The sequence below is a fragment of the Periophthalmus magnuspinnatus genome, chromosome 4 (assembly GCF_009829125.3).
Source record: "Periophthalmus magnuspinnatus isolate fPerMag1 chromosome 4, fPerMag1.2.pri, whole genome shotgun sequence".
Lineage (NCBI taxonomy): Eukaryota > Metazoa > Chordata > Actinopteri > Gobiiformes > Gobiidae > Periophthalmus > Periophthalmus magnuspinnatus.
In genome coordinates this window covers 33,719,025-33,737,954 of record NC_047129.1, presented here as the reverse complement: position 1 = coordinate 33,737,954, position 18,930 = coordinate 33,719,025, and the positions used below count along the sequence as shown (strand labels likewise).

Sequence of the window (18,930 nt, the reverse complement as noted above, 5' to 3'; positions counted from 1 at the left end):
GTAGAGACGAGATTTAAAAATAGAAACGTGAGATTAAAAGTAGAGACATGACATTGGGTCCATCCCGAGAACGAGACAAAACGAGATTTTGACGTCACTCATCATAAACAGTGAGGTTTAAATTTAATTTTTATATTTTGTTATTGCTGCATTTGAAAATGTCTCGAACAGAACAAAACCAAACATGGTCTGACTGAGATGATCAAATATCATCACTTCACTTTTGTATTAAAATGTCCATTTTTAAATGACAGTTTAGATTGTGCTGCAGTGCGTCTCGCTAAGTGTTGTTTTTTTATGATTGATTTATCATAAAGAGTTTCTATAGGTTATTAACTAAATTTGAAGACGCTAGAAGAAAGAAGCAGCCCGTTTGAAACCCCCTGCTCTGATGAAAACACGTAATACTGTGAGTGACCACAAGGGGGCAGTGTAAGTCTGTTTAAAATATGACACGAGACGAGTGAGGCTCTGGGCTCGAGCTTCTCATTACGTTACATGACGTTACGTCACGTCCCACCGCACTGGCCACACACTAAAGGTTTTTATGCCAAAAATGAGTCACTTTTACTGAGGCTGGTCTCAGTTTGTGTAAATGAACAAAGTTTAGTCTGAAACTAAGAAATAATCCAGACTCACATGAGTTTACAGCAGGAGAAAGTGAAGGAATAATGTAAAGGGCTAATGTAAAGGGCTAATGTAAAGGGCTAATGTAAAAGGCTAATGTAACAGGCTGATATAAAAAGGCTAAAGTAAAAGGTTCAGTTCAGACACAGAGTCGTGTTCATGTAGAGCAGCGTTTATTTTGACAGCGGATCTTTGAGTCCAGAGACAGAATTATCAGTGCAACACAGTCCACCGCCCACTGACCACAGCACTGACCACAGCACTGACCACAGCACTGACCACAGCACTGACCACAGCACTGACCACAGCCTCTACAGACAGCCTATGTCACGGCAGAACAGCGCCATCTTCAGTTTGTGAGCAGCATGCAGGCCACACAGAGTTTAGAACAAAGACACACAGAGGCCAGGCCTGTCCCACAGGAGCCTGTTAAACTGCAGCGTCTGTAAACATCACCACAAACGAGTAAACAAATAAACAAAGAAACAAATAAACAAAGTAACAGTTTGTTTTTAGACCTGGGTCAGCACGGACCCTCCCCGGGCCTGAGCTCTGCCCCGGGCATAGCTCACTGACACTCCAGGGGTCACTCCAGGGGTCACTCATGGAGCTGTAATGATACTTCCATGGGGTCACGTGGTCTGGTCCAGAGGTCAGAGGTGAATACAGTGACGTCATGCGTAAACTCTGGATTCTGAAAAGTCCCAAAGCAGAAAAGTCCTTTAAGGGCCCTGGGCTCCATGCAGAGAGTCCTCCGGGTCAGATCTGGTCCTGGTCCAGACCCGGTCCAGACCCGGTCCTGGTCCAGACCCGGTCCTGGTCCAGACCCGGTCCTGGTCCAGTCTCAGTCTCAGTGCACCTGCACCTCGTGCGGCAGCAGCTCACAGCCGCTGTTGACGTGCGTGAGGACCTTCTGTTTGAGCTGCTCCACCTGGTCCCGCAGCACAGACGCGGTGGACGCCAGGTCCGTGTTCTGGGTCTTGAGGCTCTTCACTTTGTCCTCGAGTCTGGAGATGCGCTCCAGTTTGCGGCGGCGGCACTTGGAGGCGGCGATGCGGTTGCGCAGTCTCTTCCTCTCGGCCTTGATGCGCTCCTGTGAGTCCATGTCGATGGGGGACAGAGGGGGACTGTCCCCGAAGCTCTGCACGTCCGGGACGGTCTGCGGCTCCTCCTTCAGCGGGGGGCCCAGGTGATGCGGGGGCGGGGGCGGGAAGGGCACGGTGTCGGTGGTGTAGTTGACGGAGGTGCCCAGCGGGCCCGCGCCTGCTCCGTACGTGTTCAGGTTGGTGTAAACGGGCAGCTCCGGCTGCACCGTCACCGGGGCGAGGTTGACCCCCAGCTCCAGACCCCCGGCGCTCTGGGACGGCCCGCTCAGCTGGTTCTGTTTATGGAGGTCCTCCAGAGCCTTCACGAAGCCCTCCGCGAACTCCTGCTCGTCCGTGACCGTCTTTGGATAAACGAACTGCGGCGCGGTGGGCGTCGTGGTGACCATCCCGTTGGACTGGATGATGAGGCGCTCCAGCTCCGGAGAGGCCAGTTTGAGGAGCCCCAGGTCCGGGGAGCTGAGCAGACTGTCGGCCTCGCGCAGAGGCTTCAGCTCCTCGTCCTCCGCCAGACTCAGGGTGATGTCCTTCTTCATCATGTCTCTGCTTCAGCGCAGCGCGCGGCCCATCCCCGTGTGTCCGAAACTGATCTGCTCCTCCCCGGATCTCCCGCGTCCTCCTCTGTGTCCTCCTCTGTGTCCTCCTCTGTGTCCTCCTCTGTCAGACTGAGGGACAGTGCTCCTCTATCTGCTGTGTCCTCTCTGCTCCTCCTCTGCTCCTCCTCTGCTCCTCCTCTGTCACAGTCTCAGGGAGAGTGCGCTCGCTCCGGCTCCTTCTGCTTTTCTAACCGCGCACGTTCCATTATGTCACAGGCGAGCGCGCGCATTGGACAGACGTGACGTGCAGCAGACGTTCACTCGAATAAAGAGGAAAAAAACAGAGCAGGGCGAAAGAGGAGAGCGGGGGAGGAGGAGGAGGAGGAGGAGAGAGAGAGAGGAGGAGCAGGGGCTGTCACGTTTGGAGCGGATTTGTGGTTAAGTATTCTGGATACTCTGAGTAACTGTAATCTGGTACAGTTACTCTTTAAAATACACGACACGGAAGTGAGAGAAAAAGAGAAAAATATAAACCTGAAACTGTTTTTAATCCCATGAAACACAGTGTAAAAGTACTCCAAGTATTCAGAATGCAGTACTTTACAAACTACATGTTACTGCACATATCCAGTACTGTCCCTTTACCCGTCAGCCCCTGCGTGTCTCGGGTCTGTCCGTGTCCTGTGCATGTGTCCCCCTCCTCGCGCTCCTCCTCGCGCTCCTCCTCGCGCTCCTCCTCTCCGTAGACGATCCTGCAGTTGCCATGGTGACCGGGGAAAACTCCAAACATGGGTGGGATCGTGACGTCACTCGCTCGCGCGCAGACGTCGGCTGTTTTTTTTCGCCAGAATTATGCAACGTTAAATTATGAACTGAAATAAAGTACTTTTCCCCCTCAGCCCGATTTATTTATGCCCCGTCTGAGAAACACCGAGACACCCGGAATAAAACAGAATGAAACAGAATAAAACAGGTTTGGTTCTGTGAAAGAGCAAAGGATCATGGGAGTTTAAAGGCCCCGTGTGACACAAAATGGAGGTCTGTGGGTTTGAGTCCCAGAGTCATCACCTCAAAAACAGACTGGAGTCACTTTATTATGAGTCTGTCACATCTGCAAAGATCAAAATGAGACGTTCCACCTTGTGATGTCATCAAGTGGGAGTTTTCAAAGTGAACAGATCGGCCTCAAGAGAGAGGAGGAGACCAGAGGAGGAGAGGAGGAGACAAGAGGAGGAGAGGAGGCAAGGGGAGGAGATAAGAGGAGGAGACAAGAGGAGGAGAGGAGGAGGCAAGAGGAGGAGAGGAGGCAAGAGGAGGAGATAAGAGGAGGAGACAAGAGGAGGAGACAAGAGGAGAAGGAGAGGAGGCAAGAGGAGGAGAGGAGGAGGCAAGAGGAGAAGGAGAGGAGGCAAGGGGAGGAGATAAGAGGAGGAGACAAGAGGAGGAGACAAGAGGAGGAGAGGAGGAGACAAGAGGAGGAGGAGAGGAGGAGACAAGAGGAGGAGGAGAGGAGACAAGGGGAGGAGATAAGAGGAGGAGACAAGAGGAGAAGGAGAGGAGGCAAGAGGAGGAGGAGAGGAGGCAAGAGGAGGAGGCAAGAGGAGGAGAGGAGGCAAGAGGAGAAGGAGAGGAGGCAAGGGGAGGAGATAAGAGGAGGAGGAGAGGAGGCAAGAGGAGGAGGCAAGAGGAGGAGAAGAGGAGGCAAGAGGAGAAGGAGAGGAGGCAAGGGGAGGAGACAAGAGGAGGAGACAAGAGAAGGAGACAAGAGGAGGAGGAGAGGAGGCAAGGGGAGGAGACAAGAGGAGGAGACAAGAGAAGGAGACAAGAGGAGGAGACAAGAGGAGGAGAACAAGAGACAAGAAGAGGACAAAAGGAGAGGGGGAGGAGAGGAGGAGGACAGGGGTTTTCATGTGAACTCCTCCTTTTACCTTTAGTTCAGTCGAGATAAGAGACAACTCCAGGACTGAAATGATCCAAATGATTCTATAAATGAAGGTGTGTGGAGTTTAAAAACACAGTGGAGCACTTCCTGTATCGCCACATGATGACATCACAAGGTGGAACAGAGTGTTTTCAGTTTGAGAGAAGAACTCAGTCTAAATCTGCAGGTTTGTTTTTGTGTTAAACATGTGAATGAAACAAAACACAACTCGAGGAAACATTAGGTAAACAAACATGAGGAGGAACAGGAGGAAGTGTCTGGGGAGAGGGAGGTCCCTGCTTTGTTTCTTTCATTGAAAAATAAAATCACATTAAATCAAATAAAATAAACTATAGGCTCATAATGGGGGGGTGATGTGAAATACTCACTGAAGTGTCTTGCCCAACGGCCCAAGGACAAACTGCACCGGTCAGAGCTGGAGTTGAACCTCTGACCTCTGACCTCTGACCTCATCTTTACTCTTTTAAACACCTGAAAAACAAAAGTAGTTCAACAGTTCACAGCGGGTCAAAGTTCCTCCTCTCTGACCTTATGCATCAGAACATCCTGATTAAACACCACGATGAGTTTAGAAGTGAGGTCACAACAGCTAGCATGCTAACACACACTTCCTGATTCTGGGACCATAAAACGTTTCATAATTAGACACAGACAGAACACGGCGGAGTTATTTTAGCACCAAGAGCAGATTATTCAGGAAATCTAACAATTCACCTCAGTGTCCACAGGAGGAGCTGCAGCGAGAGGAGGGTTAAAGTCAGAGGAGGTCACAGGTACCTCCTCCTCCTCCTCTTCATCACTCCTTCTCCTCTTCTCCAATCTCCTCTCTCTGTCACCTCCTCCTCCCCTCCTCCTCATTCCTCCTCTTCTCCAATCTCCTCTCTCTCTCCTCCTCCTCCTCTCTCTCTCCTCCTCTCCTCCTCTCTCTCACCTCCTCCTCTCTCCTCTTTCTCTAACGTCCTCCTCTTCTCGCTCTCTTCCTCTCTCCTCTCTCTCTCCTCCGCTCTCTCTCCTCCTCTCTCTCACCTCCTCCTCTCTCTCCTCTCCTCCTCCTCCTCTCTCCTTCTCTTCATAAAAATAACTCGTGGTAAAGTTGATGTCGTTCTTTGTTTATTCTCGTGTTTTGTGTTTTTATTCGATTAAAAGAAAAACAAAAATCCCACACACACACACACAGACACACAGACACACACACACCGAGACACAAACACCCCCCCCCCCCCACACACACACACACCCCGACACACACACAGACACACACACCCCCCCACACATATTTACACACACATATTTACACCCCCCCCCCCCCCCCACGTATGCACACACACCCCTACACACATATTTACACACACACACATATTTACACACACACACACACCCCGACCACACACACACACACCCCCACCCACACACACACACACACACACTAATTAATGTGGTTTGTATAAGTGGGTCACATTAATGTCCAGGCTGTGATCTCCACAAGGAACTGCAGGACCTCCTCCCCCTGAGCCTCCTCCCTCTCTCCTCCTCTCTCCTCTGAGTCCATTCTCTCCTGTGTGACTCCTCTCTCCTCCTCTCCTCTCTCCCCCTGAGGCTCCTCTCTCCTCTCTCCTCTCTGCATCTCCTCTGTCCATTGAGTCTCCTCTCTCCCCTCTGTGTCTCCTCTCCCCTCCTCTCTCCCCCTGAGGCTCCTCTCTCCTCTGCGTCTCCTCTCTCCTCTGCGTCTCCTCTCTCTCTAATCTGTGGCGACACTTTGAATATTTTACATTTTTCAGACATGAGTAAACACGAGTCGCTCGTCTGCCCCGGGGCTGAATAATGAGAGCACGGCATGAGCAGGAGAGAGGGGGAGGAGGTGAGGAGGAGGTGAAGGAGAGGAGGTATGAGGGTAGGAAGAGGTGAAGGAGAGGAGGTATGAGGTTAGGAGGAGGTGAAGGAGATGAGGTATGAGGGTAGGAGGAGGTGGGGGAGGTGAAGGAGAGGAGGTATGAGGGTAGGAGGAGGTGAAGGAGAGGAGGTATGAGGTTAGGAGGAGGTGGGGGAGGTGAAGGAGAGGAGGTATGAGGGTAGGAAGAGGTGGGGGAGGTGAAGGAGAGGAGGTATGAGGTTAGGAGGAGGTGAAGGAGAGGAGGTATGAGGTTAGGAGGAGGTGGAGGAGGTGAAGGAGAGGAGGTATGAGGTTAGGAGGAGGTGAAGGAGATGAGGTATGAGGGTAGGAGGAGGTGAAGGAGATGAGGTATGAGGGTAGGAGGAGGTGGGGGAGGTGAAGGAGAGGAGGTATGAGGGTAGGAGGAGGTGAAGGAGAGGAGGTATGAGGTTAGGAGGAGGTGGGGGAGGTGAAGGAGAGGAGGTATGAGGTTAGGAGGAGGTGGGGGAGGTGAAGGAGAGGAGGTATGAGGGTAGGAGGAGGTGAAGGAGAGGAGGTATGAGGTTAGGAGGAGGTGAAGGAGATGAGGTATGAGGGTAGGAGGAGGTGGGGGAGGTGAAGGAGAGGAGGTATGAGGTTAGGAGGAGGTGAAGGAGATGAGGTATGAGGGTAGGAGGAGGTGGGGGAGGTGAAGGAGAGGAGGTATGAGGGTAGGAGGAGGTGAAGGAGAGGAGGTATGAGGGTAGGAGGAGGTGAAGGAGAGGAGGTATGAGGTTAGGAGGAGGTGGGGGAGGTGAAGGAGAGGAGGTATGAGGTTAGAGGGAGGTGAAGGAGAGGAGGTATGAGGTTAGGAGGAGGTGGGGGAGGTGAAGGAGAGGAGGAGGAGAGGACGAGGGGGTGAAGGAGGTGACAAGGAGGAAGAGGAGAGACGGAGGAGAAGTGGAGAGAAGAAGTGAGGAGGTGAAGAGGAGGAAAGTCGGCAGGGTTGAAGGAGATGAGGAGGAGGGGGGGAAGAAGAGGAGAGAGGAGGAGAAGGAGAGGATGAGAAGGAGGACAAGAGGTGTGGAGAAAAAAGTGAGGAGCTGGGGAGGAGAATAGGAAGAAGAGGAGGAGGAGAGGAGGAGGAGCAGTGGTCAGGACAGTGGTCAGACATAACTGTGATAATGGAGCAGTGACTCGCTCTGATTCATTTTCCACAGACAAACCTGGAGCTGAGTTGAGTTCTTCTCTTAAACTGAAAACACTCTGTTCCACCTTGTGATGTCATCATGTGATACAGGAAGTGCTCCACTGTGTTTTTAAACTCCACACACCTTCATTTATAGAATCATCTGGATCATTTCAGTCCTGGAGTTGTCTCTTATCTCGACTGAACTAAAGGTAAAAGGAGGAGTTCACTTGAAAACTCCCACTTGATGACATCACAAGGTGGAACAGAGCGTTTTGATCTTTGCAGATGTGACAGACGAATAATAAAGTGACTCAAACATGTGAATGAAACAAAATATCTTTGACACGTCTCTCCTGTGGCCACAGCCGCCCCGGGGCAGACTGACACAAGACAAAAAGGTGTGAGAGCTGAGGAAAAACAGGAGCAAAGAGGAGCAGAGAGAGGAGGAGAGAAGAGCAGAGAGGAGGAGAGAGGAGCAGAGAGGAGCAGAGAGGAGTAGAGAAGAGCAGAGAGAGGAGCAGAGAGGAGGAGAGAACAGAGAGGAGCAGAAGAGCAGAGAGGAGTAGAGAAGAGCAGAGAGAGGAGCAGAGAGGAGCAGAGAGAGGAGCAGAGAGAGGAGCAGAGAGGAGCAGAGAGAAGAGCAGAGAGAGGAGCAGAGAGAAGAGCAGAGAGAGGAGCAGAGAGAAGAGCAGAGAGAGGAGCAGAGAGGAGCAGAGAGAAGAGCAGAGAGAGGAGCAGAGAGAAGAGCAGAGAGAGGAGCAGAGAGAAGAGCAGAGAGAGGAGCAGAGAGAAGAGCAGAGAGAGGAGCAGAGAGAGGAACACACACACACACACAGAGTAAACCCGTGTTTCCCCTCCCCCCTGTCTCCGCCCCCTCTCTCTCTCTCTCTCTCTCTCTCTAAATCTGGGTCAGTCCTGGGGCTAAAAATGTCACACACATTTTTTACAATAAAACATGTAAATGAGCTGCTCGTCTCCATGGAAACAGACCAGTTTATGTTTAAAGCCACACTGTGGAACATTCTCTTCTCTCTTTTTCTCTCTTCTCTTCTGTTTTCTTCCTCTCTTCTCTTGTATTCTTTCCTCTGTCTCTCTGCTCTATCTCTCTGTTCTGCTCTCTCTCTTCTCTTTCACTGTCTCTTTCTGCTCTCTCTCTCTCCGATCTCTGTTCTTCTTTCTCTCCCTGCTCTCTCTTCTGTTTTGTTCTCTCTCTCTCTCTCTGTTTTGTCTCTCTGCTCTATCTCCATACACATTCTGTTCTTCTCTTCTCTCTCTACTCTACCTCTCCAATCTCTATTCTGTTTTCTTTCTTTCTTCTCTTCTCTCTCTCTGCTCTATCTCTCTCATCTCTGTTCTTCTTTCCCTCTGTCGTTCTTCCTCTCTTCTCTCTCTGCTCTATCTCTGTTCTTCTCTCTGTCTCTGTCCTTCTCTTTTCTTCTCTTCTCTCATCTCTATCCCTTTCATCTCTGTTCTTCTCTCCCTCTGTCCTTCTTCTTCTTCTCTTCTTTTCTCTTCTCTCTTCTCTCATCTCATCTCTGTTCTTCTCTCTCTTCTCTCTTTCTCCCGGTGGTAAAAATATCCCTCGTTCCCCCGGGAGGCGATGACGCGAGCCGCCCTCGTGCCTACCTCACCTCCCGCCTGAAGAAGAGGAGGGGCATCAGTCGCCACGGCAACACACGCCGCTGACGCACACGGCAACGAAGAGGAGGCGACGCAGCCACGGGATTGGTCCAGACGGAGAACAGGTTTTTATACATGTGATGGGAAGATGTGGAGGAGAGGAGGAGGAGACAGAGGAGAGAGAGGAGAGAGAGAAGGGGGAGAGGAGAGAGAGAGAAGGAGGAGAGGAGAGAGAGGAAGAGAGAGGTGGAGAGGAGAGAGAGGTGGAGCGGTGGAGAGAGAAAAGAAGAAGATGAGAGGGAGAAAAGAGAGGAGCAGAGGTGGAGAGGAGGAGGAGAGGGAAAAAGGGGAGAAGAGCAGAGAGGACAAGCAGGGGAGGGTGGAAAGAAGAGGAGGAAAAAGAGGAGAGAGGAGGAAGAGGGAGAAAAAATGAGAGGAGCAGAGATGGAGAGGAGGACAAGAGGAGAGAGAGGACAGGAAGAGTAGGAGGAGAGGAACGTTGAAGAGGAGAGAAGATTGGAGATGAGGGAGGAGAGAAGGAGTGGAAAGGAGGAGCAGAGAGGAGGAGAGGATGAGAAGATAGAGGAACGGAGCCGAGAAAAAGAGGAGCAAAGAAGGGGAGGAAGAGGGAGAGAATGGGGAGGAGAAAGAGAGGATAGCATGAGGAGGAGAGGAGGAGAGAGAAAGGAACGGAGGAGAAGAGGGGAGAGGAGAGGATGAGGAGGAGAGAGGAGAGGATGAGGAGAGAGGAGAGGATGAGGAGGAGAGAGGAGAGGATGAGGAGGAGAGAGGAGAGGATGAGGAGGAGAGAGGAGAGGATGAGGAGAGAGGAGAGGATGAGGAGGAGAGAGGAGAGGATGAGGAGGAGAGAGGAGAGGATGAGGAGGAGAGAGGAGAGGATGAGGAAGGTCGGAGGATCGATTATTGCTATGACCAAGTTCTGTCGTTGTGTCCTTAGGCAAGACACTTCACTAGAGGGAGGAGAGGAGGAGGAGGGAGAGGAGGAGAGAGTGAAGGAGGAGGAGGAGAGAGGGAAGGAGGAGGAGGAGAGGACATAGAAGAGGAGATGGAGACACAAAAACCAAACAGAGCAGGGATTTTGATGTGAAGATGTGTGGACAAAGAGGAGACGAGGAGAGGAGGAGGAGAGGAGGAGGAGGAGACGAGGAGGGAGAGGAGGAGGAGGAGAGGAGGAGGGGGAGAGGAGGAGGAGATAAGGAGGGAGACGAGGAGGGAGAGGAGAGAGGAGGAGGAAAGGAGAGAGGAGGAGGAGATGAGGAGGGAGAGGAGGAGGAGGGAGAGGAGGAGGAGAGGAGGAGGAGGAGAGAGGAGGGGAGGAGAGCAGGAGGAGAGGAGACGAGGAGGGAGAGGAGGAGGAGGAGGAGAGGAGAGATGGAGGAGTGGTTTATGTATATGTTATGTATGCATAGAAGTAAATACCTCCTCTTCAACGCCTCCTCTTGAACGCCTCCTCTTTAACGCCCTAAAGCCATAACATCTCTATGGAGACAATCAGATGACAGACCCTAAACAGGAAAAGTTCCACACTGCAGCTTTAACCGTGCGCAAATGGTCAGAACATGTAAAACACATGTGTGTGTGTGTGAGAGCGAACACGTGTCGCACACGCCCGGCGCACACGCCCGGCGCACACGCCCGGCGCACACGCCCGGCGCACACGCCCGGCGCACACGCCCGGCGCACACGCCCGGCGCACACGCCCGGCGCACACGCCCGTGACATTTGTGAAACCGTGTGACCGTGAACGCGGCGCTTTGATCTGATTTCGTTCACTTCAGGGACAGAAATCACATGATCAAACAAACGAGGTCATTATTGTGTTTTATGTGGAGTTGTGGAGAAACCTGCAGATTTAAACACTCTGTTCCACCTGGTGATGTCATCATGTGGTGATACAGGAAGTGCTCCACTGTGTTTTTAAACTTCATTTCTAGAATCATTTTGACAATTTTTACTGAACTGAAGGTAAAAGGTTTTTTTGACACGTCCTTCGTCTCAAACTCGGACAAACGTGATCGTCCAATCAGATTCGCTTATTTCAGTGAAACGTCGGAGCTCACTGCTCAGCTACGATTTATAAATAAAGTCTAATTTCATGTTTCGATCGTTGATTCTGCATAAATCCTCCATGTTTTTCCGACCCCTGGGATATTTTTCCGTTTATTTGTACCGATACAAATGCCTGTCCCTGATTGGCTGATCCACCTGTCAATCATGTCCATCTGAAAACAGGGACGTTTCAGCTTTGACTGGACAAAACACAGGACTGAAAGTAACTAAATACAAATACTCATGTTACTTGAGTACTTTTGGGTAGATTTTTAAACATGTACTTGTACTCGAGTATATTTGTAATTATCAATATTTAAAATAATAATATTATTATCCTCGAAGAACAAACACCAAGAACGAGCGCTCTGATTGGACAGAGAATGTGCACAGGAGAGGAGGAGAGGAGGAGAGGAGGAGGAGGAGAGAGGAGAGAGGGGAGAGAGAGAAGAGAGAGGAGAGGAAGAGGAGAGGAGGAGGAGAGGAGGAGGTCAGAATGTGCAGATCAACGTTTAAAACTTCATAACTTTTGATCTTTTTGTATAAAACACTGATGTAAAATTCTTCTTAAACTGTTAAAAATGAGAACTTTAGTATTTTAATTTTGTGATTTTAATGTGTTTTTATTGTTGTTGTTATTGTTTTTTATTATTGTTTTTATTATGTTTTTATTTTTTATTATTGTGTTTTTATTGTTTTTTTACAAACACTTTTTTCTTGCCTTAAATAGTTTGTTTTCACATTTTAAACGTCTAATTCTGTTTTTCCTCGACTGAAGAGAAAATGAAAATTTACAAACTACAGTCACAGGAGAAATATACAGAGTACAAGTAATAAAGTACTGCACTTACGTGTACACAAGTAATAAAGTACTGCACTTACGTGTACATTTGAGTCATCTGTACTTCAGTACATTTGACAGTGGATACTTTACTTTTACTTGAGTACATTTGAGCAGTATTTGTACTTTCTACTTCACTATATTTATAAAAGTATTTTCTGTGTTTATTTTTATCACGTTCATAATTTGAGCAACAAAAACACAAAAACAAATGAATCGATCCAACTCTTTAAGTACATTTTTAAACAGGTACTTTAATACTTTTACTTCAGTACTTCTGCCTCTTCCCCCTCGACTCCTGCACCGACTCTGTGGGTCGAGTGTTTTGCTCAAAGACACAAGGGCAGAGCAGAGGGAGCCCCCTGCTGGTCGACTTTAGTACTGCACGACACTTTAAGAACACCACCCTCCGTTTCTGCCTTTGTCTTTATCGATTAAACAGATAAAAGTCGGCCATTTTGTCCACCATCTTTACGTCTCCATGGAGATGTTACTGCTTTGCCTGGAATGTTCCAAAATACGGCATTAAACTGATAAACCTCACACTTATTCACTCACAGCTGTTTCTATCGCCCCAGAAACACTCAGAGGTTTGTCGACATGGAGACAAGTTTAATGCCATTATGTGGAACTTTCCAGACGAGGCGACGACATCTCCATGGAAACGAGCAGGCGTCAGACCCTCCGGCATCAACAGAGTCACAGAGTGCGGCTTTAAATCTGAAGCTTTTTATCACAAACCTCCTGAACACAATGGAAAACATCACACAGTTTTACCCATAAACCACCTGGAGAGTCAATGTGGCGATCAGCACCGCCCCCCACAGGCAGAACGAGGGAATGCACAAAGAAATAACAAATAAATCTTCTGCTTTGTTCTGTGTTTTTTCATTTTTCACGTGACACTTCTGCTTTTGCGCTTCATTTTACAGTTTATTCAAGTTTTTTTTTTACGTTTCTTGGAGCTCAGGCAAAACATTTCCAGGTTTGAGCACATTCCCCACAGACGTTTAGCGTTGAAATCAGAATAATACCATGAATAATACTGTTTTATAAAAGGAACAATCACGTCTGTGTCCGTGTGTCCAGATCCTAAACCCGCAGAGACACGTCCAGATGCGTCTCCGTTTATGGACAGAACCTCCAGACTCCAGGTTTAGCCGCTGAACATTTAGATCTGAGGCATTTTAGGTTTAAAACGACTGGATTTCAGCTTTGAACTTGGCAACACGAACGAGAAAGTCACATCTAAACACCAAATTATAACAAACAACTCGTCCGTCAGTGTTTTTGAAATCAAGAATAAATCAGGAAATACTTGTAAACTCAGTAAAAGTTCTGTTTGATTTGAATATTTTTACCTCGCACCTGGGAACAAAATCAAAACCTTACATTTAATAATAAACTTAAGAATAAAAATACCATCGCAGCATTTTAACAAAAGGTGATTTATTCTCCGGTGATGTAAATAAATTACACTTTTCCAGTTACAAAAGTCAAATGAAACGCGACAAACTCAACTCAGGTCTTTATAATCCGTCTATTTCAACACCACGATCTTCACTCAGGACTCGAGTTGTTTTTTTCTCGCAAATTTAACAACGACGGAGCCAATTCTAGAGAAACGACACGAGGAAATATTCAGACGAACCTTTGAAAATAAAGTTAAAAATGTTAGAAAAACCAAGAGGCGTCGCGTCTGTCGGGTCTTAGCGCTGTGGACGTTTACGACACAAAGATAACGGAGGTGCTGTGGTTCTCCTCGTGTTGTAGTTGCAGTGCTTGAGGATGTAGGGGGCGCTGTGCACAGACCAGGGGGAGTCCTGGTTTAGTCCCGGTTTCAGTCCCGATTCTTCATTCCCTGTGGTTTTCCCGGTTTCTTCTCCTGCTGCTGCTGCTGCTGCTGCTGTTGCCCTCGGCCCGGTCCGCTCATGCCCCGACCTCGGCCTCCAAACACTCCTGAAACGACGACAAACACACAAACACACGCTCAGATCGACGTCACGGACGGTCCGGAGGCGGGGAAAACGTGCACATCTATGGCGAAATGTTCAGCGGTTACCATGGTGACGCAACGCAAACATTAACAGCCCGTCACCCCCCCGTCATTCTACTCCTCATCTCAACGATATTTTTATGATTTTACTCACAAGAAACGGTTAAAAGTGTCAGTTAAAACCTTATTTCACCTTCATTTAAAAGTTTCGTAACATCCAACTTTTATAAAATCATGTAAAATACTTTATCGCCGTGATCATAAAACACACGGTCCTGATGTTTCTCTGCACTGCATCTGTTTGCTCGGTCTTTTTAGCGGCGAAATGTGGTGTTAGCATGAACGCTGGGCTCAGGTTTGACTTAAAAACACTCAAAGACGGGAGTGACCGACTGAAAAACTGTGGGCTAATGCTAGCTAGCTTGAATTTGTGTCAGTCATGCTCATCGTTAGCTTGACTTTTATCATTAGCTTAACTGTATTTTCACCGTTTTACTCACCAGAAACAGCTAAACAAAGGCCAAATAAGCTTCAACTGACATTTTTTTTAAAGTCAAATAGAGTTAGCAAAAAGTTTAATAGCGTTTACTTTTAGAAAATCACTGAAAATTAAAAAAAAAAACCGTATTGTTGTGATAAAAAACAAAAAAAACACATGAACAAACACTGAAATGAGCTGGACTTGATGTTTCTCTGCACTGATCTGTTTGCTCGGCCTTTTTAGCGGCGAAATGTGGTGTTAGCATGAACGCTGGGCTCAGGTTTAACTTAAAAACACTCAAAGACGGGAGTGGCCGACTGAAAAACTGTGGGCTAACGCTAGCTAGCTTGAATTTGTGTCAGTCATGCTCATCGTTAGCTTGACTTTTATCATTAGCTTAACTGTATTTTCAACGTTTTACTCACCAGAAACAGTTACAAAAAATGTCAGTTGAAGCTTATTTGGCCTTTGTTTGAGTCAAATAGAGTTAGCAAAAAGTTTAATAGCGTTTAGTTTTAGAAAATCACTGAAAATTTAAAAAATACTGTATCGTTGTGATTAAAAAAAAACAAAAAAAACACATGAACAAACACTGAAATGAGCTGGACTTGATGTTTCTCTGCACTGATCTGTTTGCTCGGCCTTTTTAGCGGCGAAATGTTTAACTTAACGTAAACAAAGGTGAGCGTGACCGACTGAAAAACTGTTGGCTAATGCTAGCTAGCGTGTGACTGCTGCTAAACGAGCCCCTGTCTAAGAACATGACACAAACCTGCTCACCTGTTGTAGCTCCACCTGAGTCAGATCGTGCTCAAATAAAACTCAGATTAAATATTAACGCGAGTAACGGCGCTTCAGACGGAGCAGTGCCTACAGTTAGCGTCCCAACCCCTGAGAATGTCCACGACGTCCGCTGCAAAGTGTTAATATCACACAAACGTTCAAATTTTTTGGTCTCCGGCGGCGCGTCTGACCTCTGCCCGGGCCTCCTCGACCTTTGCCCTGCTGTTTGTTCTGCTGGGCTCCTCCTCGGCCCCGCCCCTTGGACACCACCTCCTCCTTCACCATGTCGATGATCTCGTCCGGGATGCGCAGGTACTTTATGGTGCTGCCGCGGATGTAGCACTCGGGCATCCGCCAGAACTTATCTCCGTCCTGTCGCAGAGGCACAAAGACGAGCTGAGACTGCGGGTTTTATAAACATTTTAGTGACGCCAACGCTGCAATTTCAGTTTAATAAAAGACGAAAACAAAGACCAAACCTCGGCAGCTTCAGAGTAAAAAAAGAAACATGGGATTTTTTTAATAAATATTAGCGTCTGTCTGTAAAACTGTAACATTACTGCGAAATATTTACAACAACAGACAGACTTAAACAGAAATTGTAAACGACAAGTGCGTTAGTTTCAGTTTCAGTTTCAAAATTGATGACATCGGCTGTAAAATCTAACCAGACTCCCATGCGAGGACCCCCCACACTGACCCTGGACGTGCAGATGACCTCCCGCAGGTTGATGTTCATCCAGTTGTCGCAGCTCACCAAGTGTCCGTTGTACGTTTCGCCGTTTTTCAGCTCCACCAGCTTCAAAAAAAAAAAAAACAGAAACGTTTTTTTTTTTAGTCTGAAACACGACGACGGCTCGGGAAAAATGGTGTTAAAAATCGAATAATGTCGCACTGACGATGTTATTTTGGCGATAGTGTCAAAAGTGCAGGAATATCGACGTGTTTGGACGCATTTTAGGTTAGTTTTAGAATTGTTTTTGTTTTTTTTGTGTTGTATAAATGTTCGTACGTCCTCGTTTTGACTCATTTCTCTCTCCTCTATTGCAATTATTAATAAAGTGCGACTCAAACGTGTGTGAATGAAACAAAACACAACTCTCAGGTCTGTTTTTGAGGAGGAAACGACATCATAACATGGATTAAAGTGCATCAAGAGTCAATTTTGTGTAATACAGGACCTTTAAGACCTTTAAGAATCGCGCAGAACTTCTCGCTTTTGTAAAAAATAACAACGAAATGTATTTACGTGGGATATAAATTCGCGCTGAGGACAAACTGGGACTCACACATGAACACGCAGAAAAAAAAACAGCGCCAAACAAGCCAAAAAAAACCTCTGATAACGATTTACAAGAGTAGTTTTCTCACCATGGGATGATTCTGGGCCGTCTTCAAAAGCGACAAAGGCAGCTGAAAGATAAAACCAAAGTGTTTTCATCCTGTATTCACACCTCCACAGTGAGCTCTAGGATTATTATAAAGATCAGACTGGCTCATATTTGCGTTTTATCAGTTATATCTCTGTTGAAAAGGTCTTAGTGAGCAGGTAGTGTGTGGTAGTGTTGCTTTTGAGTGGCGTATAAATGGAGCTCAAACATTTTTCCACTCATTTTCCTCACAGTCTTTCCCAAAAACTCAAATATTAAGAGTTCAAAGTTCATTCGTGAAGCTAACGAGCGACGTGCTAACTATTATCCATAACACGGCCGTTTTAAAACTCCAGATTGGGCGAAATGTTTTAATAACTCTGTGGTTTATAAAGAAATCGATCAGACTGTCTATGGGAAAAACTCAGGAGAGATTTACTTCTGGAGCGAGCGGTCACTGTTCAGCCACAGATGTGATAATTAATCAAAATCAAATCATAATTAACATTTGAATATTCACACAAAAGCTGCATTTATATAAGGAAACAGTATGTCCCCTGCAAACTACCAACTATTCTGTCTTTAAGTGGACGAGGAAAGACACCAACCCTGTAGTTTAGACTCTACAAACCTGTTCTGGAGTGTCCCTGTGTGTCAGATGCCCTCCCTGTGTTTTTATGGGGTCTTATTCTGTAGTTTAGACCTGCACAACCTGCTCTGAAGTGCATGGGGATTCTTGGATTAATGTTTCAGTTCATATTTCAGTTTATTCTCTCAGATGTGATGCTCTTGTTTGTGTTTAGCATCTGAACAGTAAACTGAAAATCTACCAAAAATGACAATAATCCAGCTCCATTTTATCCGCAGTGTTTCCCATTAAGTGGTGATATTTCTGCTCTCATAGTTTTAAAACATGCTGGATAAAAATGTGTAAAACAAATGACACTTTAGCACAAAGTTTTTTCCATAAACACAAGAAACAGCATCAAGTCTCCGTCCTGTGTAATGGACTTTTACATCAGAAAAGAGCATTTACACTCCGAAAATTAAATAAAAATCTAAATCTCAGTACAAACTATGTGAGAACTGTCCATTTATGAACGATTTTAAAGCAGATTTCATTGTGGTTTCGTGTTCAGAGGCTTTAGACTCTCCGTGCTAACTGTTTTAGCTAGCACAAAATGCGCATATTGTTAAAATCAGGGAGTATAAAACGTTTAAGCGACTGAAAAAGCTCATGAAACACTCGCACATGGAGAGTTTAAAGTCTGTACTTTACCATATCTGCAGCAGCTCTGGATTTCCTGGTTAATTCGTGATAAACCTTAAGTTTTGTGCGTTAGCTCGTGTCGATTTTGGCTCGTTTTCTCAACCGGAAGTTCTTTTTCTACGGCGCTCGAGGCACTTCCGGTAGAAACTACAGAGTTTTATTTTTATTTTTATTTTAAATTACCGAATGATTTATTTATGTATTTATTGTATTATTATTATTATTATCATTATTATTATTATTTATTTTTTATTAATTAATTAATTTATTTATTTTTACAAACAATGACCCAGATATTCCGTCTTCTTCATAAAGACTGAATTAAACTGTAGGACTGGCTGGGACAGTGTTTATTTTGATCTGATGGAGAAGTGTCAGGCCTGTTATGTCATTTTCTTATTGAGTCTTGACTTTATTACATTAGTCGTCATTAGCCACACTCGAGTCTTTCAAAGATTCTCAGGTCCTGTGGAGTTTTTAAGACGTCCAGACAAGACCATGATCCGTGTTTATTTCTTCTGTTAAGTATTTTAAAAGCTCAACATTACTGCTCTATATCGTCTTCAGTGAACACACAAAACTTAACTGAACTTGAAAGATGCTGAAAATGACTGGGTTAAATTCAAAGCTACTGTTTTTAGCCTTATTTAAACTTCACCTTCCACTTTTACCAGTTTAAGTTTTAACAACAGATGCATAATTTAAAGAGATATTTACCAAGTAATTATATTTTCCCTCATTCGACAGAAGCTTCAGGGGAAGGTGAAGGACGAAGGGTGAAGTAAAAAGTATTAAAAGTATTTTATAAAAACAAAAACAACAAAAACACTGGATAAGTAGCCTACATTAATAATCTTACACATATATTTTCACTTCATACTTAACTTCATTTGACACAAAACTTTTAGGTTTTCAGTTCTGTGTCATGTTAGAATTTGGCTTCAACTGTGTCATTTTTGTTTGGTAGAAACACAAATCTCTGAGTAGAAAACACAGACCACTGTCCTATCACGAGAATAAAAAGAACGCCCCATACAGCCTTTTTCATTTAAATATATAATGATATAAACAATAACACTGAGAGGCTTAAACTTTTACATTCACATCCACAGGGCAAATATTACACAAATATAGACAAAAAAATAAATATATTTGTTTTATTTCTGGATTATTTTACATCCTACATTTTATATTTCAAATTCTGTACACAGAGCTTCTGTTTTCTAGACTTTTGGGTTTGTACAATAATT

General features: G+C 46.1%; 2 protein-coding genes across 4 annotated transcripts in view; both read right to left on the bottom strand.

Moving 5' to 3' along the window:
• Positions 1–783: 783 nt before the first annotated feature.
• LOC117370340 (transcription factor JunD) overlaps positions 784–18,930 on the bottom strand; it is a 176,831-nt gene continuing 158,684 nt past the window's right edge. Inside the window, exons 1-2 of one of the 3 annotated variants that reach the window (XM_055221216.1) lie at positions 1,438–2,617; positions 784–1,398 (exon numbers count right to left, since the gene is read on the bottom strand). In XM_055221216.1, coding sequence (XP_055077191.1) covers positions 1,478–2,269 — 792 coding nt within the window. In that variant the 5' untranslated portion in view covers positions 2,270–2,617 and the 3' untranslated portion in view covers positions 784–1,398; positions 1,438–1,477. Of the gene's footprint in view, positions 2,618–18,930 lie in introns of those variants that run through there. The other 2 variants (XM_055221215.1, XM_033965737.2) reach the window with 2 other exon arrangements.
• Positions 13,210–17,803, bottom strand: lsm4 (LSM4 homolog, U6 small nuclear RNA and mRNA degradation associated). Its single transcript, XM_033965055.2, has 5 exons — positions 17,690–17,803; positions 16,412–16,453; positions 15,741–15,839; positions 15,232–15,412; positions 13,210–13,739 (listed from the first exon to the last, which is right to left on the bottom strand). Exons 1-5 carry the CDS (start codon positions 17,690–17,692, stop codon positions 13,621–13,623), a joined length of 444 nt encoding a protein of 147 aa, XP_033820946.1. The 5' UTR covers positions 17,693–17,803; the 3' UTR covers positions 13,210–13,620.